General features: G+C 57.7%; 1 protein-coding gene across 2 annotated transcripts; it reads right to left on the minus strand.

Moving 5' to 3' along the window:
- Positions 1–3876: 3876 nt before the first annotated feature.
- Positions 3877–18945, minus strand: LOC106885405 (sacsin-like). 2 transcript variants are annotated; one of them, XM_014937594.1, is made up of 7 exons: positions 18787–18945; positions 18309–18396; positions 18017–18119; positions 17553–17699; positions 15846–17178; positions 15514–15602; positions 3877–14901 (listed from the first exon to the last, which is right to left on the minus strand). In XM_014937594.1, exons 1-7 carry the CDS (start codon positions 18807–18809, stop codon positions 4832–4834), a joined length of 11853 nt encoding a protein of 3950 aa, XP_014793080.1. In that variant the 5' UTR covers positions 18810–18945; the 3' UTR covers positions 3877–4831. The 2 variants fall into 2 exon arrangements, with proteins under 2 accessions (XP_014793080.1, XP_014793081.1); XM_014937595.1 differs by lacking the exon at positions 18017–18119.
- Between the last annotated feature and the right edge of the window lie 5706 nt (positions 18946–24651).

Raw genomic sequence — 24651 nt, forward strand, 5'->3', positions numbered from 1 at the left:
TCATCACACAACAGCTCTTACGGGTCAGGGGGTGACCAGCCAAAAGAGAAGGCCAAAGGCCAAGCCCCAGAGCAAACCCAGCGTCAATTCCAAACAGCCATGGGCAGGTCCAGGTGCCACCAAGGGGGTCTGGGCAGTCCACGGGCAGGGCTGGAGCTCTTTCTTGTGGTGGCATTGGAGCCAAGGCAGCTCGTCGAGAGCCCCCAGCTGTGCTGGGCCAGGCCATGCCCCCTGCGCTGGCTCTGAAGGCCCTGGGTGGGAGCCTTGGAGGCTGGTCAGCGCGGGGGCAGGGGAGCAGCCCTTGCCCATGGCTGAGGCAGCAGGAATTGCCAGGGCCTGGGCCCGGGGCCTTGCAGGGCAGCCCAAGGGCCTTGGGGCTGGCACCTCCCGGGAGAGCCCAGCTCCTGCTTGCAGGTTGGGTCATTTTCCTTCTCATACAGCCTGCAGCGTTTTGCAATCCTGACAGCCCTGTGCCAACAAGCGCAATTATTCTCCCCCTCTTTTTAGAGCACAAAACACGCACCAGATGGACAGACAGATGTCCCACTGGGCAGCGGCTTTGTCAGCAGAGATAGAAATAGTGTGGATCAAGTACCAGGAGGTGTTCAGCAATTCCTGGCACTTTTCTGCTTCCCACTGCTGAAAGCCCAAGCAGACAGGTTGTTTCAGGTGTCAAGGTCTCTCCAAGTTGTTGGAAATGCCTTGGGTCTTACTGAGCTGAGGGATGACCTTCCAAATTCTGTCCCACAGACAATATTTTAACTAGGCACAGACAGTTTTTTTTCTTGGACGTAGAAGCTGTAGCCTGCTGGCATTGACACTCCTGGTGAGGACACCGACCAATCTCTTGGCTCCCCATTGCAACGTTTCTGAGCTGTAGTCCAGCTGACACTGACAAACAACCAGAAGGAGACGAGAAGTCTTCTAAAAGGTCCTGAGGAGATCTTCAGCTTGTCAAACCACAGCAGCCCATCCAGCAGCTCTGGATAACTGTTGCCACATCAGTTGCTTCTTCCAGGAGCTCCTCTGTTTGCCCCAGCCCTCATAGGAAAGCAGAGAAGTGTGTTAAAGCCATAGTAGCTCCTCAGTTCCTTGGTTGACTCTGCTCAAGTGTCACATCTGCTTTTGTGGGGGCATCAGTCCCTGGGCACGTGGAGGAGCTTTGGAGGAGCAGTCAAGGCATGGGAAGGAGAGGGGGTGCAGGGAGAGGCTTGAGGGCTGAAGGGGAAGGAATGGAGAGATTGCAGCAGACACCTCTGTGCATGTAGGGGGTGCTCCATGTGCATGTTTGTGCGTTAGTGGGGAGAAAGGAAGATTTGTTACCATGTGTGACCCCATGTTGGCATGGGAAGGTGTCCCTGCGCCAGGAGGAGCACCTGATCTTATGTTACTGTGCAGGGTGAATGAGGTGCCCAGGTGGCCAAGAAGGCCAACACCATCCTGGCCTGTATCAGGAACAGCAGGACTGGAGCAGTGACTGTCCCCCTGTACTGGGCACTGGTGAGTCCCCACCTCGAGGGCTGGGTCCAGTTTTGGACCCCTCACCACAAAAAAGACATTGAGCGGCTGGAGTGTGTCCAAAGAAGGGCAATGGAACTGGTGAGGGGTCTAGAGCACAAGTCTTGTGAGGAGAGGCTGAGGGTGTTCATCCTGGAGAAGAGGAGGCTGAGGGGAGACCTTCTCGCTCTCTCCAACTCCTTGAAAAGGAGGGTGTAGCCAGGGGGGGGTCGGTCTCTTCTCCCAAGGAACAGGCAATGGGACAAGAGGAAATGGCCTCAAGTTGCACCAGGGGAGGTTTAGGACAGATATTAGGAAAAAATTCTTCACAGAAATGGTTGTCAAACATTGGAATGGGCTGCCCGTGGAAGTGGTGGAGTCACCATCCCTGGAGGTATTTAAAAGCCAGGCAGATGTGGTGCTGAGGGACATGGGTTAGTGTTGTTTTGGACAGTGCCAGGTTAATGGTTGGACTTGATGATCTGGAAGGTCTCTTCCTACCTGGACAATTCTATGATTCTAAGGAGAGAAGGGCTCCCCAGAGAGCAGTCAAGAAGAGCAGCAACTGGATTTCCAGATGGGGTCCCCGGAAAACACCCTCTCTGCTATGGCAGGGAGTGCCCAACACTTCTCATCTATAACTGCATGCTTCTCCTCAGCATCTTCTCAACCAGCCTTTTAGCCACTACTTTTATGATGCTACTCAGAATATGCATTTCTCAGGGGGAGGTGCAGCTTCATGATCAGGTAGAAGGAGAGTCAGAGCCCTGGGGAGAATACAGGAGATAAGGCACTAGGACATGGCCCCTGCTCTAGCTCCTGGACTTTACTTCCACAAATGACTAACAAACACAGGTGTCCAGGTTTGCAGGAGCCTTACCCCTCTCTTTGTACTAGACAGTTAGTCCACAAACTGCAGAAGCAACCAAATATCCAGGCCATAAGGAACCTCCTCCCTGCAAGCTTCAGGAGGACCTAGGTGCTTAGGACTCCTTCGACCCACCATTTTCCTCTTGCCCATGGGAGGACAAAGTCATGCAAGGTCAATGCATCCCCTAGCTGCTCTAACTTGAAAGTTCCCACACAGCTGGCAGGAGAACCCCGAGCCCAGGGCACAGCTACCCACAGAGGAATCCTGTGATGGACCCTGTGGAGGACCCCAGCTTCCATACTCCCAAGGGAAGCCACAGCCTTGATGCCTGTCCTGCTTAAAGAGGACAGGTGGCATCGAGGCAGAGGGCCACTACTTCACCTGCCCCTTGAGCCCCCCGTGTTGCCCTTGACATCACCTCATCGCCCTTGTACTTGACTTATGAGGCAGTGTTTTGGTAGCAGAAGGACTGCAGGAGTGGCTTCCATGAGAAGACACCAGAAGCTGTCCCCATGTTGGCCAGAGACAGTTACAGCCAGCTTCAAGATGGACCTGCCGCTGGCCAAAGGTGAGCCAAGCAGCAATGTCAGTAGTGCCTCTGGGATTACATGTGAGAAGGGGTCAAAACTGCTGTTCAACAGCAGCTGGGAGGGAGGAGTGAGAATATGTGAGAGAAACAACTCTGTCAGCGAAGAAGGAAGTGGAGGAGGTGTTCCAGGTGGTGAAGCACAGGTTCCTCTGCAGCACGTGGTGAAGACCATGGTGACGCAGGTTGCTGTCCTGTAGCCCATATAGGACCCCACACCACAGCAGCTGGAGAAGCCCTGAAGGGAGCTGTAGCCATGAAAAAGCCCACATGGAAGGAGGCTCCTGGCAGGGGCTGCAGCCTGTAGATAGGAGTCCACACAGAAGCAGTTTTCTGGCAGAACCTATGGCCCCGTGGAGGATCCATGCTGGAGCAGTCTCTTCCTGAAGGACTGCACCGCATGTGAAGGACCCATGCTGGAGCAGATCTTGAAGAACTGGAGCCCATGGGAAGGAGCCATATTGGAGAAGTTAGGGCAGGACAGTCTCCCATGGGAGGGACTCCACGCTGGAGCAGGGGAACGGCACAAGAAGGAAGGAGCGGCAGAGGCAAAGTGTTATGAACAGATCTCAACCCACATTCTCCATTCCCCTATGCTGCTCGGGTGGAGGAGGTAGAAGAGTTGGGTGTGAAGTTGATCCTGGGAAGAAGGAGGTGGGGGGGGACGGTGGTTTTAGGTTTGTTCTTACTTCTCATTATCCTACTCTTGTTTAATTGGCAATAAATTAAGTTAATTTCCCCAAGCTGAGTCTGTTTTGCCTGTGACAGGAAGTGGTGAGTGATCTCCCTGTCCTTATCATGACCCATGAGACTTTCATCATATTTCTTCCCCTGTCCTGTCAAAGAGCGGGAGTGATAGAGTGGCTTGTTGGGCACCTGGTGGCTAGCTGTTGTGACGGAGGGAAGACATGAGCACTCAATATGAGTGACCAGCAAGCTTTGTTTATTTAGACACACTACCATTCTTTTATGCACACTCATAATTAGCTCATACATATTGCAAAATGAGAGCTCATTATTGGTTAGTTCTAAAAAGACAGTTCCGCCCGAAATTCCTTTCTTACAGTTAAATGTTTACCTTATCACAGACATTCTGTTGTTGGACCACAGCTGCCTTCAAGGCCAGAAGAACAACTTCAAGGCCTTGCAGTTATTGGGAGCTAGATAAGCTGAATGCGGTGCTTATTGAGCTCTTGCTGGGCTAGCTGACCCTTCTCAGCCAGCCAGTCTCCCACAGCTAGCCAAGGTCAACCCACCACTGTCGGAGAAGACAGCAACACGGACTCCTGATGATGGTAAGGCAGAAGACCTTTATTATAATAAATGCTTTGTTTATATAGAATTACTGTTATCACAATGATAAGCACGCAAAGCATTCTTATTTATCATTGGTTATATGGATTTCTCACACGTTCAGCCATGCGTTTCGAAATGGCTAAAAGTCTCTCGCTTTACTTCTGGATACATTTTTACTTTCTTCTTGAAGTTCCTCTTTGTCTTCTTGCAATACATCTTTGTTCTTCATATCTTTCTGGTCGGCATCTTTCAAGGCTCATCCAAAGGCCGTCCTCCTTCAGCTGCTCAAACCCTACACACCATAGTCCTCTAAATCCCTTCATCGCCACCTTCACCTTTAACACACCCCCTGCCACCCATGGCCTCTCCACGTCTCCTGACCACACTCAGGAGTGGTGAAAAGTCTACCAGCACTGCACCATTTAGTATTATACTTTATTTCCTCGCGCTGCAAGATGGTCAGTTTGAAATTGCCTGCGGCAGGCCTATGGCAAGTTCATGGTGAGTCCATGACAGGTACTATGGTGGGTCCATGGTGGTCCCGTGGCTCAGCTGCCAGTGCCTCCTCTGTGGGGACATCCTCACATTCTGCCCAGGTGGTCCTGTAGCCTCCCCAGCACTCCCTGCACCCGCTTCAGTACCTCCTCCTCATCCACACTGCCGAAGGCCTCGCTGGGGATGACAGGGAAGGGGTGGCAGCTTGGGTACTGTGTGGCCTTGCCATCAACACCACAGCCATGCAATGCCTTCACCTCCTCTACCAGGCCTCTCAGCTTTGGCTCCACTGCCTCCAGCTGTTGGGCCAGCCCCACCAGCTCCACTGGAGCCTCAAAGGCCTCAGCATGGCAAAGCGCAGCAGCCACCAGGGCCTTCTCCAGGGCTTGGTGCACCTTGAAGAGGACCCAGTTGGGACAGCAGCACCTGATGTCATTGTGAGCTGCCTGCAGGTCACTCTCAGCCTGCCGCAGCCACCGCTGTGCCTCTGGGATGGATGGAGTCAGGGTCATGGCCTCCTTGTTGCACAACCAGGAGCCGTGGCCATGGCTCGCAGTGTTGTGCCGGAAGCAGAGGTCCCGCTTTGGCCCCTTGACAGCACACTGTTGCCCCAAGGTTGCCAGGCTGTTGCCACTCAGCTCTGGCATCAGACTGTGCTGGTCCTTCCGTGGCTTGCCCTTTGCCACAGCCTCCTCTTGCAGCTTCTTCTCCAGCTCTGTCTCCAGTGCAGCACCCACCAGTGGCACATCATTCTCCTCCAGAACAGAGACAATGTCCCGTGGCTCCTGGCAGACCAGCATTTCACGCAGCACTGACAAGGCAGATGCCTCCAGCTGTCCACCCAGGATGATGTTGATCTCCTGTGCCAGTGTCTCCAGGACCCTCACCTGGTGCCGGTCCAGCACCGCATTCATGTGCCGGATGTAGAGGAGCCGCTGGGCACCACTAGCCTGGCACACGTGGACGACCCGTGTCTGGGAGCTGCCCTCCACCTTTGCACCACGGTAGATCAGCACAGTGCGGATGTCCTCACAGCACTGCACTTTCAGCTGCTCCCCTGTAAAGCCACCATCCCCCTCCATTCTCACCATAGACCTGTGGCTCTGCCACTGGAGCAGGGCCTCCAGCCCCATCCTAAACCACGGTGACACCAGGAGGGTCTGCAGATGCCTCTGCCCAGGGCAGTGAGAACCATAGTGACAGGGTCGCAGGCTGCCCTCCTCCAGCTGCTGCTCTGTCACCTTTGAGAGTGCCCGCGGCCGCAGGTGCTCTGGCAACTTTTGCAGCAGCCACCAGGTGTTACACCTGGACTCTGGCAGCTCAGCCATAAAGACAAAGATCTTCTCCAAGCCCTTAGCGATACTTGAGGACACACAGTCATTGAAGTACAGCTTGTGGGATGGCTCTAGGCGGTCAGCAGTGCTCAGCAAGTACAGATCAGCCACAGTGGAGGAATCAGGGGGCTCCCGTGCATCCCGCAGCAGCTGGAAGAAGTACCGTGTGGCCAGCAGGGCTGTTTTCTTCTGGGTAGTATTGAGGGCCCCACTGACACGGCTCTCCTGGTGGATTTGGGCCAGGACATAGCTGTAGTGAGTCAGTGTGGGATGCGGGACTACCCCAAGGTGTTGCAGGAGGTCTGCATAGCGAATTATGCAGGGGTGGGGCTTGAGGAGATAGGGGTAAAAGTCAGCCTCGTCCTGCAGGGATAGCACCACTTGCCGTGGCACCGTCATTTTCTCAGACTTGGCCAGCACCACAGGCAGCTTAGCCAGGCGCCCTGCGTCCACCTCCTCCAGATGGGTCTGCAAGAAGTCGTACACCTTCTGGAGCACGCTGGTCCGTGTCTTCACCTTCTGTCGATTCTGGCAGGCTGCCCTGCACACCTGCTCCAGGTTGGCCACCACCCTGGTGGTGGGTATCTCTACAAGGACTCCTACAGCCTTCAGGAGGTTCTTCTGGAGTTTCAAGGGCTTCGGCAGGATGGTGGCTGTTGTCCACAGGAGCTCAGCCACATCTTCTTGGCAGTGGTAAACGCTGCCCTTCAGGGCCACAGGCTTAGTGCAGGCTGCAAAAGGGGGGTGGAGTTTTATCAAGTCTTGGGGAATGTCCAGTGGAGGCAGGAAGTGGATTGAGGCAATTTTCCACAGGAAATCCTTTGACAAGGGAAGTGTGCCACCCAAGAGTATGTGCAGCATCTCCTTCTGCCGGTCCAGCAGATCTGCACTGTGGCACCTAGCCTGAGTGGCTTCACGCTCTATCTGCTGGGCCAGTGCCACAAAATCCTCCTCAGAGAGGCTGGTGCAGACACCTACCTTATGCAGGAACTCGGTAGCAGCTCTTTCCTTGCAATGTAGCTCCGCAAAGAAAGACTCAGGCACAAAGCGGTGTTGGAGCCGCAGAATGCAGAAGGAGTGTGTTTTGTTGTAGAAGTAGGAGGCCACGTGTGGCACACCATCAGCATCAGGTATAAAGGCCACAGTCTTAAAAGCTGCCACAACATCTTCTGTGAACTTATCGTCTTGCATGGTTTGCAGAGCAAAGAACAAGCGCAGAGCTTCCATATGCTCTCGCACTGTGAGCTGGGACAGCCGGGGCAGCACCACGGTCTTGAAGAGCTTCCGGCCATCTGTGAGCTCCCACTTCAAATCCTTGGCCATGTCCTGGTGGATCTCGTCTGCTGTGAGCAGCAATATGCCCTTCTCCAGGCTGTACAGGGTTTCTGCACCCTGAGGCAGTTCTGGGCACTGTTTGCTGAGCACCAGCACCTTGCAGTAGGGTGCCACAGCTACGTAGTCCCCACCATACTTCCGGAAGAGAGGCAGCAGCCGGAGCTGATCCCGTGCCACTGAATCAAGTCGTCCCTGCACAAAGCGCAGCAGGCAATTCACATCCTGCTTTTCTAAGTCCTTCCAGTGGAGATGATCTCTGGTGTCTGCCAGCAGGGCCAGCACAGCCCTGGGCTCTGTGACCTGCAGTGTCCTTGTTCTCAGGCAGTTTAAGGCAAACAGAGAAGGCAGCAGGGACTTCTGGAGCACAGGGATGCCCAGTTTGTGCAGCACCTTGGCCACGTCCGTCTCACACTGATGAAGAACTTTGGGGAGGAAGGATAGTGGCAGTAGGGGCTTCAAGCCTGTCTTACTGTGCTGAACCGGCAGCACCACCATATCCTGGAAATGATCCATGAATAACTTCATGTTTGCCTCCAAATCGTTTGTATTCACATGCCTGGAGACCACAGTGCTGAAGAACACCCATAGTTCCTTGAGCCACTTTCCCTCTCCTGAGTTCATCTGACCCAGTGCCTCCTGGATGAATGGTTTGGCCTCCAGGAGGCTGAGCTTCTTCACAAAATCAGGCAGGACCAAATCAGAAATGAACTTGTGGGCAAAGCGGTGGCGGTGGCAGGGGAAGAGGTGCGCAAACTCATTGCGAAAGACTGGGTGCTGCATGCTGAGGGCATTCAGGTATCCATCTTCTGTGGCCAGCAAGGGCAGGCCTTCCAGTTCTTCCTTGGCCATATTTGCAGGCTCCAGGCACTTTTTCAACAGGACAGAGCAGCTCTTTGGGGTCCTCAGGGGTGTCTCAGCCAGCACAGATGGCACAGGGAGTGCCAGGGCCTTGAGGAACCTCCGGAGGGAGGCTGGCTGAAAGGCTACAGCCTCCACCTGGGCTGCAACAAACTCCTCATAGATCTCCTTCAGCTTGGTGAATGGTGGCACCAGGTTCATGTTCAGGCACTGCAGCACCTCCTGGAGACATGACTCAGGCTTCTCCATGAGGAAGTATGGCTCTGTTTGCACATCCCCTCCACCCGGAGATGCCCAGGTTATTGTCACCATGTGGTCAGAGGGCTTCACGTGGTACACAGGCACCAGGGGCAGGCGTGTGTGACTGAGGTGCCTATAGACATCCCTCACCATGTCCTGAAAAGTGGGAGTCACAGTACCCTTTCCCACAGCGGGGAAGAACCGGAGGTAGCGAGAGGCCAGGCTCCTCTGGCAGTCCATCAGGTCTTTGAACTGGAGCTCTTGAGGCTCCAGGGCTTTCTGCTGCCTGGTGAGAAAGGCACAGTACAGCGGAGCCACCAAGTGCCGGAGCAAGAAGGAATTCCAGGCTGCCTCTCTGCTGCCTTTGTCCTGGCGGAGATTGCGTCTGGCCGCATCTACAGAGAAGTTGGCATTGATGTGTACAGGCAGCCCTGTGGTCAGCGGCAGTGGGAGGGTGCAGAAAGCTTTGCCCATGACTAAGCCACGTGGCTCCAGGCAGCCAGCCACAGCCCCATAGGGCAGCCGCTCGAGCACCGGAGACTCCTCAGCCCCCTCCTGAACCCCAATCTGGGAGACCACCCTCCACATGGTGCTGACCCTGTTCTTGCTGGTTTTGACTCTCATGATATAGGAGACAGAGGTGGGGCTGTTCCCATCTGTGGTTTGGCTCAGTCTTGCTTGAAAATCCTGTCTCAGCTCTGCATCACCATCTGTCAGCTCTGTGGCCACACGCAGCTTCTCCAACAGCTGCTTCCCATCTGGGGGGATCTCAGAGAAGACCACAGTGCGGAGGTGCCGGAGGAAGAGTACCAGTTCCTCACCTTTTTCAGCCAGTACTGTCTCCATGTCCCTAATGTCTTCGTCCCTCACGACCATGAAGGACACCCTGGAGTTGGCAGCCCCAGCTGCAGTGCGGAGGGGCAGCCGGAAAAGGACACCCTGGTTCAGGTTGAAGAAGGAGGGTAGGAAGGTGTCATAAATGTCTGGAAAGGTCTTCTTGAATTCAGGGTTGACAGCGAACATCCCACCAGGACTCTCAGTTGTGGCTATGGGCACGTACCATCGATGGGGATCAAAGATACACAGGGCGCTGTCTCCAGTAAGGAAGGCTGGACAGTCAGTAAAGTGGAAAACAGTGTTGAAGCCAAGGCCATATCTGCCTGTGACGTCCTGCCGGCCTTGCTTGCCACCTACCCCCAGACACTGAATACCTTCGATGTCTTGCTGCTGGAAGGGGCTGTCACTGTAGATGCAGAGGGCAGGGCCCTGCAGGTCATTCCACTTCTCACTGAAGGTGGTACGGGCTGGGTGCTGCCGGCGGTCCCACACGAAGTGCACAAGCCGTGCACCAGCATCATCTGCATTCTGGAGCAACTCTGTCACCATATCACGACTGCATGCTGGGTACTCAGCCAAGATGTTCTTCAGACGTGTAGTCAAGTCTTCGTGGGCACCAAATGGCTGCCCCTGGGAGCTAAGATCAGCAGTGAGCAGTCGGCTCCTCTCCACGGCCCAGTGACGTGTGGTACGCACCCCACAGCGCAGGGCTGTGGCTCGGGACAGCTTTTCATGGCACAGCAGGACATCTTTGTCCAATGGCAGCCATGGCGTATCATTGAAGTGGAGCCTGTCCTGTGGATGCAAAATGCCCTCCTGGTCAGGTAGAAAAAGTTGCTGGATCTGGTAGGCGTCTGGCTCTTTGTCATCTGCCATCAAGCCACAAGACACCAGCCGCAAGGCCAGATCCAGCTCCGCGGCGGGCAGCCGCTCTCCAGCATGCATCTTTGCCAAGTTGCAGAGCACTTGGGCATAATCATCCCAGGCGAATGCGTGGCGTAGCCCCACACACTCCCAGAGTTTTCTGTAGGACAGGTACTGCTCTGGGAGCTGGTGAAGATATGGGCTGGCCTCAAACAACAGCTTCTGAGCTACAGCCATGACCGGCACAAAGTGGGAGCCCACCAAGATGAAGGGCTCCCCTTGGCACACCGCAGAAGCCACCTCATCCCAGATGGAGTGATCTCTCTGGAGCAGCGTGTTCAAGTACGCGTAGCAGCTGTGGGTGCTGGCCTGTAGGTTCTCCAAAGGGAGAGCGTTGGCGCTATCGCTCAGTGCCTGCAGCTGCTGGAGGACTGTAGCTGCTGGTGGCTGCCGGTCCAGCCCCAAGAAGGATGCAACGTCTTTGGGGAGGCTGAAGTTTTCCCCCAGCACTTTAGGATCCAAGATAGGGTGGATGAGTCCCACTAGTGGGGCATTGAGGTGATGGTAGAGCTGGGTAGCTGGCAACAGCACGTGTTCGCCAGTGGGCAGTGTTCCAGGGAGGAAGGGGATAATCTGGAAAGCTGCCTGCATGGTGTTGTTCACCCTCCCCTCCACTGCATCCCGAAGCAGCTCAAGGATGCAGGCAGCCCTGTGGCAGCCCTGGGCACGGTCCTCCGTCCAGAGAAGCTGCACTGTCTTTGCCCTCTCCAGCAGCTCTGGCAGGGTCACTGTGTCCTTAACCATGCCCAGCCTCTCCAGTTGGCTTAGTCTCTCTGCGGAAAGGAAGGCATCCCCAGTGGGGAAGCGCCCATCCTTAGGGTCATAGAGAGAGGCAGTGCGGCCTCTGGGATGCACCAGGCAACTGATGAGCTGCAGGTGGCCATGAGGGGTGGCAGGAATGCAGGGCACTGTCTGCAGCACTTTGTTCACTTCATCATGGGACATATCCAACGCATGGAGAAGCAGTGCATCCCGGTCAACAACAGAGAGGTCTTTCAAGTTGGGAAGCACAAGTTCACAGTAAAAGCGGGGCCAATCATAGGTGCCGGCATCCACTGCCTTCCCGAGGCCCCTCCGCACTTGCTCTGGCAAGGCCACAGGTAAAAAGGGATGGGGTAAGGTGGCGGCAAAGACATGCTTTGCCAGGGCACCCAGCGTGGGGTGTCTGATCACAGCCTGGTGCAGGAAGCGGGCGTCCTGCAGCGAGCACCATGAGCAGCCATCAGAAAAGAGCCTGGGGCCATCCCTGGCTGCCACAGCCTGGTAGAAACCAGTCACAGCCTCCGTAAAGGGGTAACGGGCAGTGTTGGTGTCTGGCCAGAAGACATGATATTCATAGCTCTCCAACTCCCCTGCCTCGTGCATGGTGCGGAGGTGGTTCAGTGCCCGGAGCCAGGCAGCTGGCACGGCATTGCGGAGCAGCACCCGGTTCCACTCACCCCGCTCCGCCGTGTCCCACAGCCCCTTGCGGTTTGAGAGGATGCTGAAGGCCCCATGCACGTGGATTGGCAGCCCTGAGGCAACTGGCATGGGAAGGTGGCAGAAGACTTGCCCCTCCTCGGCATCCAGATGTGGCACCCACTTGCCACCTGCAGTACGGGCAAGGGGAAGGGCCACACCAGCCACGGGAGGCAGAGGATGGAGCCCTGCCTTTGTGTTCCGGTGAAACAGTTCCAGCAACTCCCCATCATCCTGACACACCAAAACTAGGTAGTGCCATGTGGTCTTGGATGTCTCCTCACAGGCTGTGAGCCGCTCGATGACCGCCCAGCTTGAGGAGTCCCCAGGGGCCCCCAAGTCTTGGATCTCTTTTCGCCGCAGTGTGGCCAGAGGCACGGTATCCTCCGTGGAGGTGGCCGTGTCTGGCAGCATCTCCAGGGACATCTCCCTCACCCCCCGCAGGAAGAGCAACAGGAGCCGGTTAGAGCCAAGGAAGCTGGTGCCAAGGGACTTGACGCGCTCTGGACCAAAGGCCTCTGAGCAAACCTGGGATGTCACAGCTTCCTCTTCAGTACGGAAAGGCAGGCGGAAAAGGCTCCCTGAAAAGGGTCCTGGCTCAGGCAGGCAGCACCCAAAGATACCATGGTAAGGCCAGAACTGCTCAGCAAAGGCACGGAGGATGCGTGGTCGGCTGGAGAAGTCCAGGCGGATGCCAGGGCTGCCAGCCCTGGCCACATGCTTGCTCAGATGGGTGCCATTGGGATCAAAGATGAGCAGCGTCTCCCCACTCAGCACTGCTGGCACATCTGTGACACGGTAGACAGAGTTGAAGCCCAGCCCAAAGCGCCCAATCCGGCCTGCCTGGCCCTCCTTCGTAGCAGCCCCAACCCGTGTGATGTTTCGGAAGTCATCCTCCGTGAACAAGGCATTGTTGTAGGCCCAGAGGGCTGGGCCGTGGCAGGCAGCCATGCCAGGGTCTAGCAGCCCAGAGGTGGCCTTTCTGTGGCATCGGAGGTCCAGGAGGAAGCGGCACACTGTAGCTCCAGCGTCCTCTGCGTTCTGGACCATCTCTGTGAAGATGTCACCCTCCTCACCGTACTCCCGGAGGATGTTGCGAAGCCGTAAGGTGATGGGCTCCGAGGGGCCGCAGGCTGTGAATGGCTCCAGCCCCAGCACCCGCGTACTGAGCAGCTCTGTGCCGAGGAATATGGCTGTGCTGGATGGCACTGCCTCATGCACCACCTCCTGCACATCCTCCTCTGCCTCCAGCTCCATGTCCAGGTACACAGTAGAGGCAGCCGGGCGCAGGGCAAATCCCGAGCCCTCCGGGACCCTCACAGGAACAGGCACGGTGCCCTCGCCCTGGTGCCCCCGGCTCTTAAGCCATTCCAGGATGGCTAATGCCACCTGTAGCTCTGCTGCAGTGCCAGCTCCGGAGCTGCGTGCATCAATGTCCTGCCCCAGGCAGCGCAGGGCTGCAACCGCCCTCTCCTCGCTCACCCTCGCCTCCACTCCCCAGGCCCTGAAGAGGCAGCTGTAGGGCAGAAAGTCAGGGGGCACCCGGGGCACCAGTGCCCCCAGCTCCAGCTCCTCAGGATAGCCCAGCACAGCGTCACACGGCAGGACAAACCCAGTCCCAGTCCACACCACAGCATCATCCGGGGCAGCCCCAAAGGTCTTCAAGTTTTCCTGCATGTGTCCATAGACAGGCCGGAGCGCGGGACCTACCTCACCCGCGTCCCTGCACCCTGCCAGCTGCCTCAGCTGCTCCCAAACTCTCTCTGGTGGTGGGCTCTGGCTCAGCCCCAGTTTCTTCTCTGCCTCTGGCACAAAGGCGTCAGTCAGGTGCATGGCGAGCCCCACCAGTGGCTGGTACTGGGTGGATCGCAGCTCCGTGGGGGGTAGGAAGGGCTGCCCTGGCTTTCCGGTGCACTTGGCACGAGGCACCCATGGAAGGGCCTGGAGCTGCCTAAGCTCTGCAGCGCTGAAGCCAGCCAGTGTCTTGGGGCAGTTGCAGATCTTGATCAGTGCCTGCGCCCTGTCCAGAGCTGCTGAGTCACCTCGGCTCACACTTGCTGCAGCCTCTAGGATGTCCGAAGGCAACAGGCACCCCTCGCCGTGCCGCAAACCCAGGGCTCTCAAGGCACGGAGGACAGGCGGGCTGTGGAAGGCGGCAGGAGGAAAGTGTTCAGGGCCCAGCAGTGCCTGCAAGGTGCTCTCGCAGGGGTCGTAGAGGTCCTTTGGGCACCTGGGGCCCTTGGGGGTCTCCAGGAAGGCCAGCGTGCTGCAGGCCTGCTGGAGCGGGGGGCTCTGTGCAAAGAGGACGTCTCCGTGCTGCAGCACCCATAGCAGCAGAGCCTGTGTCTCCGCCGGCCACCCTGCATAGGCACCACAGGCCACGGCTCTGGTGGCCTCCAGCGCCACATGGGCTGCACTGATGAGGGACTTCTGGAGCCTCTCCAGGAGCCGCCGGTCAGCTTCATCCCGGCACTGCAACATGGCCTTCGGTAGCACCACGTCTCCAGGCAGTTCCACCTGTGGCTCTAGCGCTGGGGTGTCACTGGCCGGTACCAGCTCCGTGGGCTGCGGGGCGGCCAAGCAGGGCAGTGGGCTGAAGAGGGGCAAAGCAGCCAGTGTGGCCCTGTCCTGCTCCGTCAGGGATGGGATGTCTGCCAGGTAGAGCCGGAGGGTGTCCACATCCGCAGCAGGCAGCGTGACCAGGCGAGAGGCCACAGCTGCAGCCTCCTGCCTGCCCAGGGCCCGCAAGGCATTCAGGGGGGATGGAGGCAGGACATAGCGGGACAGGCAGCGGTGCCACGTGCCTGGCGGCACCACGGGGCAACCCAGGACCTCCAGGACAGAGGCCACGGCAGGTGGCAGGCACTGGTCCTCCCATGTCTGGAAGATAAGTCCGGACTGGGGTATCAGTGGAGCCAGATGGATGCTGGGGGCATCCAGTGGGGACAGAGGGATGAGAGGGAGCCCCTCCAGAGGGCTCAGGTCTTCCACATGGTGAGCCAGGAATTGCCATAGGGCTGGCAACCAGGAGGCTGGGGGCTGAGGGGGGCCTTCGGCTGGGCACCAGGTCACTGGGGTTGAAGACAGGGATGTCCAGGTGGAGGGCAGAGCCAAGCGTAGGGTCTGGGCAGTCATGGCTGGGTCCAGCAGAACCAGGTTGGGGAAGAGACCTGTGTGCAGGACGCAGAGGCTGAACAAGGAGTACGTGGGACCTGTGACCTGGCAGGGAACCCAGGATATGGGGGAAAGAACCTGAGAGCTGCAGGGGATGGCAGGCCACCCATACTGGGGATGGAGGGACAGTGGATACCCTGAACAGGAGGAACCTCTAACTGGTAGGGATAGAGGAGATCTGAGAGAGACAGAGGTGTTATGGGGACTGGTATTGGGGGACACAGAGGTCCTCAGATGGGAACACAGGGAGACCCAGGATCCAAGGGAACACAGAAGGGATGGAGGAATGTGGGAACAGCAAAGACAGGGGAGCCCCCAGAGACACGGGGAGATTCAGAATAGGAGAGGTGGCTCATACAATGCACCCCAAACCAGAGACAGTCAGTGAGACTTGGGAGCTACAGTGCTGCCAAATGGATGGGGGAAGCCCAGAGGGGGACATCAGACAGGGACCAGGGACCTCAGGTGTGTACAGGGAGTATCACCATGGTACCGGGGCACAATTGGGCTGCAGAGGAGCCCAAGGGTGTACAAGGATGCTGGGGGGTGTTGGGGTTTAGAGGGCTATCAGGGGACTCAAAAGTGGCCCAGGTCCCCCTGTCTCTTACCTGCCTTGGCAATGCCTCGCAGGAGACTGTCCAAGCCTGGCTCGAGGTCCGAGGGCAGGAAGGACCTGGCCAAGCCGGGCAGGAGCTCCCTGTGGGGACAAAAGGAGGTGCTGGGAGTCTAGAAGGATAACGGGGGACAGGCAGTTTCCTGGGCACCTGGCTCATCTCCCACTTGGTGAGACCGGGTGAGAGGAAGAGTGCGGTGAGGTGCCCAAATGTCCAGGTTTGACCCTGGCCCCCCCTTTGAGCCCAAGAGCAGGAGCTGTGCCCTGAGCAACCAGCTCACCTGCCCACCCCACAGGGAATGGGGCTGCCGGGGGCCGCAGACTCACCTGGGGCAGTCCGACGTGTCCACATAGACAATGTCTGTTGCAGTCCCAAAGGCCACGAAGGTCCCATCGGCACGAGGCAGGAGGGGGAGACCCTGCAGCTCAGCATGGCACCCGTCCCCGGCCACGAAGTGCAGCAGGGAGAGCCGGTCGGCAGCCAGGAGACCAGCGGCCCCATAGCGCCGCAGCACCTCCCGCACGTGGCCGGCCGTGGCCTCCCGCACGCCCTCCGCCATCCCCAAAGCCAGCGCCCTCCGGACATGGGCTGGGACCTCAACCACTGGCTCTCCAGCTGCCACCAGCAAGGCCTGGATCACCCGCCGTGTGGTCGTGTCCCCTGCAGCCTCTGGCAGCAGCACGGCCTCGGGGGCCCGCAGCCGTCCTGTGGCCCCCTGCGTGGCTGGCACCAGGGTGCAGGCAGTGGCCAGCTCCTGGCAGACGTTGGTCACCAAACTGCGGATGCGGCCAGAGCTTGGTGTGCACTCGGGGTCTGGCCAGATGCTGTAGGCGTCTGCCCCAGGCAGAGCCGTGGCCACAGCAGCCATGTGGCTGTAGACCCGCGGCAGGAGGCCAAGGAGCAGCAGGGCATTCCAGCGGGCATCCTTCTCACCCTCCTCTCCCTCCTCGGGCCAGCGGAGGTGGCGGCGGTCGTCAGAGAGGGCGAAGGGGGCGCTGGCGTGGACGGGCAGCCCTGTGGCCATCTCATCCGTGGCTGGCAGGGGAAGGAAGCAGCAGAGCCGGCCTCGGCAGGTCCCACGGAGGGGGTGCGCCAGGCTCAGCTCGGGGCAGCACCCCATCCCTGAGCCCAGTGCCACCACCGGCCCCTCTGTGGCCCTGCCCGTGGCCACCAGCCACTCGCTCCCATCCCCCACCCCATCCCCGCGCAGGGCCATCAGGCACCATGTCAGACTCAGCCACTCATCCCCTGGTGGCCCTGGGACAGGGAGAGGCTGAGGGGATGCCACAAGGGTCCCCATGAGGGTCTGGACCCCATCACGGGTCACTCGGTGCAAGGCCACACGGCGGACATGGCGGAGGAAGAGGAGGGCAAGAGGGGCCTCGGTGAGGAAGGTCTGGAGGAGGCTACAGATGCGCTTAGGATCGGAGACCCCTGTAGCAACTCCGGAGGGCTGCCGGCGCAGGGGGAAGCGGAAGAGGGTACCCTGGGCAGAGCCACGGTGCTGTCCCACAGCTTCCAGCCCAGCCAAGAAGGGCTCAAAAAGGCCAGGAAAGTCCTGGGCTGCAGAGATGTTCCAGCGGGCACCGGCATTTGGCAGCACCTGGCATTCGGGGTCCAGCACCCCCAAGGATGGGGGGCTCAGCACACCAGGCAGATCTGGGGACATGGAAACCATGAGGCCACAGGGATGGCATGCAGGGATGGCACTGCCTCCCCAGATCATCCGAACCCATCAGTGGCCCGAGTGCCCACCCAGTACCCTCAAGTTCAGTCCCACAGCACCTCCCGTGATCCCAAACCTAATCCTTATTCATCAGTCCTCCCTCAGTTTACCCCTGCAGCCCTGCCCTCCATTGCCACCCAGCCTCCCCCCAGCCTCCTAGTGCTCCAGTTTTCCTCCCTTCAGTCACAGCCCTCCATCTTGCACCCCCTCGGTGCCCCCCAGCACCCCCCAGCACCCGTAGTTCAGTGCCTCCAGTATAACCCCTGTACCCGCTTCAATTCCAGTTGAGGTCCCTGCTGCCGCTTACCGGTCAGGTGGTAGACAGAGGTGAAGCCCAGGCCAAATCGTCCCACCGTGCTGGGGTCCTCCCGCTTGTGTGACACGCCTGGGCTCATGAGCCCTGTCCAGTCCCGGGGGGACATCGGGGCGTCATTGTAGGCCAGGAGGGCTGGGCCTGGGGGGGTCCGGACCATAGGTTAGGGGAGACTTGGGATATGTAGGGGGGATTGTGACCCACATTCAGTGTCCCCACAACCTCAGCCCCTCCCTCCAGACCCAAAAAACCCCCCTCAGTGCCTCCAGTACCACTGAGTCATCCCAGTATCCTCAGTGCCCCCAGCACATCCCAGAACACCTCATTGGTTCCAGTTTCCCCAGTGTGCTCTGATCCGTCTTCAATTCTTCACCAGTGTCCCCCAGTCCCTCCCAGTATCTGCCGGTGTCACCCCTGCGCTTCACCCAGTCTCCCCCAGTGCCCGTAGCGCCTCTCACCCTGCGTGCCCTCCAGTCCCCCTCCGGTGACGTCGAACTCCCGCTCGTCAGACACAAACACGACCTCATTAGCGCCGGCATCATCCGCGTTCTGCACCAGCTCCTGCGGTGGGGGATCAGTGTCTGGCACCCGGGTCCCCCCAACCCCCAGAGAGAACCACCAGCCCGCTCTCCCAGCTGGCCAGCAAGGGGCTGGTGCTGGGCAAGGACCCCTACCCAGCTCAGCTGCCTGCTGTCCGTATGCCCAGCTGGGCAGGAGAGCCCAGGCTGCTGGGTGCCCTGGGGGTCTCACCTTGAGGATCTGCCCCCCGTCGGGGTACTTCTGCAGGATGTTGTGCAGGTAGTCAAGGAAGGTGGGTGCCCGCTGGCAGAAAGCCTCCCTGCAAAGCAGAGAGAAGGGTCGGGGGAGCTGGCCTCCATGGGTCACCAGGACCCCCACGTCCTCCTCAGATCCCCCAGGATGTCCCCCTCCTTCTGAGGTCAAGAACTCTATTTCCTCCTGGGACCCATTAAAACACAAAACAACCACCTCTCCTCCCACCCCCCCACCTCCCCAGGGCCCCCACCACTTCCTGACATCCTCCAGCAACCCTGAAACTGCCCCATACACCCCCTGGCAAGCCCTGACCCCACCATAATCCCCACCTCCCTCAATAACCTGGGCCCCTACACCCACCAACAGCCCCCCAGTGACCTGTAGAACCCCCCAGCCACCCCCCGTGTACCCCCATAAAACCCCAGTGCCCTCCACCTCCTCAAGCCCCACTCACACATTCGGCTTCTCGAGGGCCATGATGGACACTGCAGGGGGGACGCCGAGGGTCTGCCCCGAGTCCCTCTGGAGCACCAGGGTCCCCTCTTAGGGGCTGCCCCGAGAGGCTCCCAAACACTGGGGTCCCCGCCGAGCCCACGCCCCGAGTGGCTCCCGGGTGTCGGGTCCCCTCTGGCCGTTCGAGAGCACTGGCCCCGCCCCCGCAGCCGGCAGTTTCTGTTTCCCCGCAGCACACGCCTCTCAGCTCTTTTTTAACCCCAAAAATAGCACCTGGGGCGGGTCCACGAGACCACGGCAGTGGGATGGGGTCCCTTGGGGTACGGCAGTGGGGCAGGGCTATGGGGATACGGTGGCCACGGGGCCATGGCCGTGGGTACGCAGCTATGGGGTGATGGAGTTACGTGGGATGTAGCTATGGGGTGGGATGTCCGTGTCCCCATGGCATGTGGGGACATGGAGACATAGCCGTGGGGTGGGATTGCTATGGGTCAGGGAGACACTGGGATGTGCTAGATGTTGGGGGCACGGAGGACACGGCAGTGGAGTGGGGAGACCATGGTGACGTGGAAATGGGGCAGGGAGGATGTGGAGCATGTGTATGGGGTGATGGGTACATGTGGGGCATAGCTGTAGGGTAGGAGGGACTTTGGGACATGTCTGTGGGATGGGATTGCTGTGGGGAGTGGGGGCCATGGGAACACAGCCAGGGGTTGAAGGGCTGTGGTCGCACTGATGAGAGGGAAGGTTTAACAGGTCTCTTCCAACTCCCCATGCCCCTGGTCAAAAGGAAACTCTGGGTCACCATGAGCCCACCTGACACCTTCCAAAAGGTCGCCTCTTAGAGGCATGTCCCTGCCTGGTGGACCTGGTAGATCCTGTGTGGCATGTCCCTATGGACAGACAGCATAGGACATCCCTGTCACAAGAACTGTGCGGGAACAGAGGGAATGGGAGGATATGAGGACCTGGAGGACACTAAGAAAGGCATCTCCAGGGACATAGGCACTGGGGAACAAAGGACATGGGCTGTCCCTGGCATGGTCAGGGACAGAGGGCCTCGTGAAGTATGGGGCCAGCAAGGATCCATGTTGTGGACTCAGCTGGGCACAGGGCTGGACCTATGGCCATCCATAGGGCTTTCTGGGGTGAGGTAGGACCAGACCTGTCCAGGTGGGAAATGTGGGATAATACATTTGTCAAAGGTGGGGATGGACCAAGACGTATCTGGGGCAACACATGGGAACCTGACGTGCATCCAGGATGATGTAGGACCAGGCTGTATGTTTATGGAGGGCAACTATCTCAGACCAGGGTGTCACAGACCCTCTTCATCTACCCATCCATCCATCCATCCATCCCTCCCTCCCTCCCTCCCTCCCTCTCTCCCTCCCTCCTTCCTTCTGTCTCTTTACCATCTCACTAGACAGTGCTGGCTGATCGGGAAGGGCATCACACCAGTGAGTGTCCATGGATTCCTTGGGGAAACGTTACAGGGGGACATCAGTGCTAAGGACAAGGCTGAGAGGGACAAGGACCCCGGGGGAGTAGTTTCTGGCCTCCTGCCTCTGACTGGCCTTCAGAATCATCTGAACTGTCTTGAATGAAGGGGCTGTATCAAATGAATCAGGGGGCCATATGGAGATCACTTGCACGAGACCAATTTAGGCCACGTGGACTGTTATAGATCATGTCAACAGTGGGCCACATGCCTGCTGCTGGACCAGAAGGATGGAAGAATGGAGCCAGCTGTCCCACTGGGAGTCCGATGGCCCCCAGAACTGGTGATTGTTAAATTACGTGATAAAAAGCTCATCTGCAGGCACTCAGAGCAGAGACAAACCAAATTCTTTGCTGTGAGGGTGGTGAGACTTTGGCCCAGGTTGCCCAGAGAAGCTGTGGCTGCCCCATCCCTGGAGGGGCTCAAGGCCAGGTTGGAGGGGGCTTGGAGCAACCTGGTCTGGTGGGAGGTGTCCCTGCCCGGGGCAGGGGGTTGGAATGAGATGGTATTTAATGTCCTGTCCAACCCTAACCGTTCTGGTAGGTGAAGGTCTAAGTGCTCAGGGACAGTAGTTAGTGACTGAGGAATGCTCTGGCATGGAAAGTGAGGATGCCCAACTGCAGAAAGGGTTAAATTGGTTCCTGGGAGCAGGAAACCGAGGGACATTGACTCCTGTCAGGAATTGAAAGGTCTCTTGATGATGAGATAAGAAGACCTGTCTTGTAGCCAGCATGCAATGACTTTGCTGAGGGACCACCTTTGGCCAGCAGGGCTGGTGCCAGGGGACAAACCTGTGCTCACAGGATTGGTGCCTCAGGGCTGGTGCTGAGAGGGGTCTTGCAACTCAAGGCTCCTTGTAGAACCGCTTCTGGTAGTAGGAGCCTGCCCAAGGTGTTGTTCATTACAGCTTTTGGTATTTAAGCTGTTACAGCAGGAGCTGCCCCCCCGCCCCTGAGTGCTCGCACCCCGAGTGCTGCCCCCCCGAATGTTCACTGTGTCTCTCACACACACACACACTCAGTCACCGGCGCTTCCTCCTCCTTCAGACTCCACCCTCGGTTTCTGGCGGCAGAGTCTCAGGCATCGGATTTTATAAAATAGTTAATTTGATTGGAAAATACAGCAGCAAGAACAGCCCGGGCTGGTGCCTCCAAAGAGACGGACCCCGGGCAAAGGAATCTCTGGGCAGTGGTGCCCTTGTGACCCACACACTGCCCCGCACGCATCTTTCACGCACCGTCCACGTGTCTTCTAGCCCAATGGTGATTTTGGTCTGGGGTCTTCTAACATCTTATTGAATTCTCTTCCCGTGTCCAGGGAGGCTGGCTCTGATCTTCTTGATTTGCAGTTTCAGCCAAGGGCTGGACCCTCTGTATCGTCTGGTCTCCTCTCCCTATGTACCTCCATTCGCTGGCAAAACCGAAAAGTCCCAGACTTGGGAAGAACACTACTGAAACATCACAGAATCTTCATGTTTGGAAAGGACCTCAAAGATCACCGAGTCCAACCATACACACACACACAAAATACCTCTACAATCTGGGCCACTAGAGCATGCCCTGAAGTGCCACATCTACATGTTTTTTAAATACCTCCAGGGATGGTGACTCCACCACCTCCCTGGGCAGGCTGTTCCAGGGCCTGACCACCCTCTCAGTAAAGTCATTCTTCCTCAGATCTAATCTAAACCTCCCCTGCCCCAACTTCAGACCATTTCCTCTACTCCTGTCATTATTCCCTTGGGAGAAGAGGCCAACCCCCACCTCTCTACAGCCTCCTTTCAGGGAATTGTAGAGGGCAATGAGGTCTCCCCTCAGCCTCCTCTTCTCCAAACTAAACGTGCCCAGTTCCCTCAGTCTCTCCTCATCTGACTTGTTCTCTAGACCCCTCACCAGCTTGGTGGCTCTTCTATCAAAAAGTGAGATATCAAAATACTTTCCCACACTGAAAGGCTAAACCCAGCACTGTACCAGCTGCTGGGAAAATCACTAAGGAAAATAACTACCGCAGCCTAAAGGCTTCAGCAAATCCAGCTGCTCCTGCTCAGTAAAGCTGAGTGAACAGCCCAAATCGCACCATGATATAACCCTAAGTCATTTGTTCAATTAAAACTTGCTTATTTAGGCTAAACAACTAAGATCCCTCAACGTAAGCTCAAATTCACCTCTGGGGGTACAATAAGGGGTACGTTGTGACCAGGCAGAGGGGGGAGCAGGCCGAGGCTGCTGGTACTGTTTGTGGGAGTGCTGGGGCTGCCCGTATGTAAGTGTGTGTGTTCTATAGGTGCACCGGCGCGTCTGCCTGCTGGAAACACGCCGTGGGCTCCACAGCTGGTTGGACCTGGGGGCCTGGAGCTGTGGTGGCCTCGTCTCTCTTCTCTCAGACTGCTGGATGCAGCAACCCCTCACAGAGGTGATGGAGGGCAAAGCTCTTTCCATGGTCCCATCCCCTGGACTTGCCCCTGGAGGCTGGTCTCCAGCCGGGGGGTGTGAGGAAAGGCTCTGCAGAAGAGGGCCCAGGAGTCCAATGTGCCCACAGAGGGGTCCTGTGGCAGTGCCACCAACTCTGTCCTGGGCTGCACCAGCTGGGGCACAGCCAGCAGGGTCAGCCAGGGGAGTCACTGGGCACTGGTGAGGCCAGAGCAGTTTGGTGTCCCTCAGTCCAGTGGACAGCGGGGGCTGTTGGGATCAATGGGCCTGAAGGGACCAAGGAGATGCCAAGAACTGGTCGAGCCTGGAGGAGACAAAGCGGGGGGGTTAAGGCAGGAGATGGGGCCAGAAGAGGTGTCCCAGAAAAGGAGAAGGCCATAGGGCACCCTGCTGCAAAACATCTCCTACTCTGCAATGTCCCCGGGGGAGACCAAAAGGGCTGAAAAGGGAAGAAATGAAAGGGTAGAGAGGGTCTAGGGGTGACCACAGGGGACACCTGAGAGCCCTGGAGGAGTCCAGCGGCCGCTCCTCCTTTTTTCCCCAGATACAGCCATATCAACACCCTCTGCCTCCCCCCGAGCGCTGCAGTTTGTTCCTGCCGGGGCCAGCGGTGGCAGAGCCCGGGCACAGTCCCAAAGGGCAGGACACACTCGCCTGCAGCTCGCAGGAGGGCAGGTGTGGGAGAATTCTTAGGAATTAATGGTCATCCCGTGAGCACCCCAAGCTCTGGGCAGCTGTTGACAATAGGCCTCTGACAATAGTCCAGGCCCTTGACAACAGTGCAGGCCTAGAGGTTACTAAACGGTTAAGTTGTGATTTGTAAACTAATGAAGCTGGCAGAAAAGGAGTAGCTGTCTTCTGATGTACTGATAAGTAAGACCTTGAGTAGAATAAACAAAAAGAGGAAAAGACTGTGTGTGTAAACAGCTAATAATAGCCAACTATAAAAGTATGTAACTAGTTATCACCTGCTAATAATAGTCCACTATAAAGGCATCACCTGGGAATTGTCTATAAAAGCTGAGCTATCTGTGCAATAAAGTGGCATCTACCTGATCACATTGATCGTCGTGTAGGGTGTCCGAAGCTTCCGCGTCATCAGGCAGGGAGCTGCAGATGCCTCAGCCCTGTGGGATCCCTGGCCAAGCTGCCACCTCCCCTACACAGCTCCAGTCCCACAACCCGCCTTGTCCCTGCTCCCCCCGCTCCCACATCACCCAAAGGTGACAGCAACTTCCCCTGTTTAATTAACCCTTCGTTATTGCCAAAGGGAGCTCTGTCTCCACCACTGGCCAACCCAGACTAGACGGCAGCTGAGGAGGCTGGAGGCCAGGCCCCAGGTGAGGTGGAAGCGGGCAGTTATTTGGAGTAAGGACCTCGCTGTTGCTCCAGCGTTGGACTGGGGAGGCCCAGACGGGTGAGGAACGGGGCCAGCCCTGTGGGGTGGATCCAGACCTACAGGTAGGAGACATTCCTGTCCCTCCTCCAAGGAAAGGCACCATTGGCCAGCTGGGATGAAACAGCCCCTGAGGAGGCCAAAGGGGACACCAAGTCACTTCCCTCCTGTTCCCCTCCATGGAGCTGCCAAACCCTTCGTGGAGAAGAGCACAGCCCGGACATCGCCTCGGTGAGAAAGGCCTGACAACAAATGGAGTAATAAAGTTCCTGTTTCCATGAAGAAATAGAATAGAATAAAATAGAGGAATAGGAATAAAAATGAGGAATATAGAGCACAAGAAAATCTTACACCCCTTCAGGTGCTGGGCACATCTCACAGGTGGGATTTGTGCAGCAGGGATTCCCCCCCCGTTGCTGTGGGAAAATCTGTCTGGGGTCCATCAGTGCCACAGGGAGGGGTGTGCCCTGCCTCCGAAGGGATGTAGGATTCAATTGCTATCTATAGTCCCCTTTTCCTTCTGTCTTACTAAAACAGCTT

This window comes from Calidris pugnax, unplaced genomic scaffold, assembly GCF_001431845.1.
Source record: "Calidris pugnax isolate Ruff unplaced genomic scaffold, ASM143184v1 scaffold83, whole genome shotgun sequence".
NCBI lineage: Eukaryota > Metazoa > Chordata > Aves > Charadriiformes > Scolopacidae > Calidris > Calidris pugnax.

What these genes read in the sequence shown, in the direction of transcription:
- LOC106885405 (XM_014937594.1), bottom strand. Translation starts at nt 18,809, where the DNA reads ATGGCCCTCGAGAAGCCGAATGT. An exon ending in GACACGTCGGACTGCCCCAG is followed by an intron (nt 15,603 to 15,845) that starts GTGAGTCTGCGG and finishes TTGTCCCCACAG; the next exon opens with GGAGCTCCTGCCCGGCTTGG. An exon ending in GCGAGGCATTGCCAAGGCAG is followed by an intron (nt 14,902 to 15,513) that starts GTAAGAGACAGG and finishes TCCTGCACACAG; the next exon opens with GTCTCTTCCCCAACCTGGTT.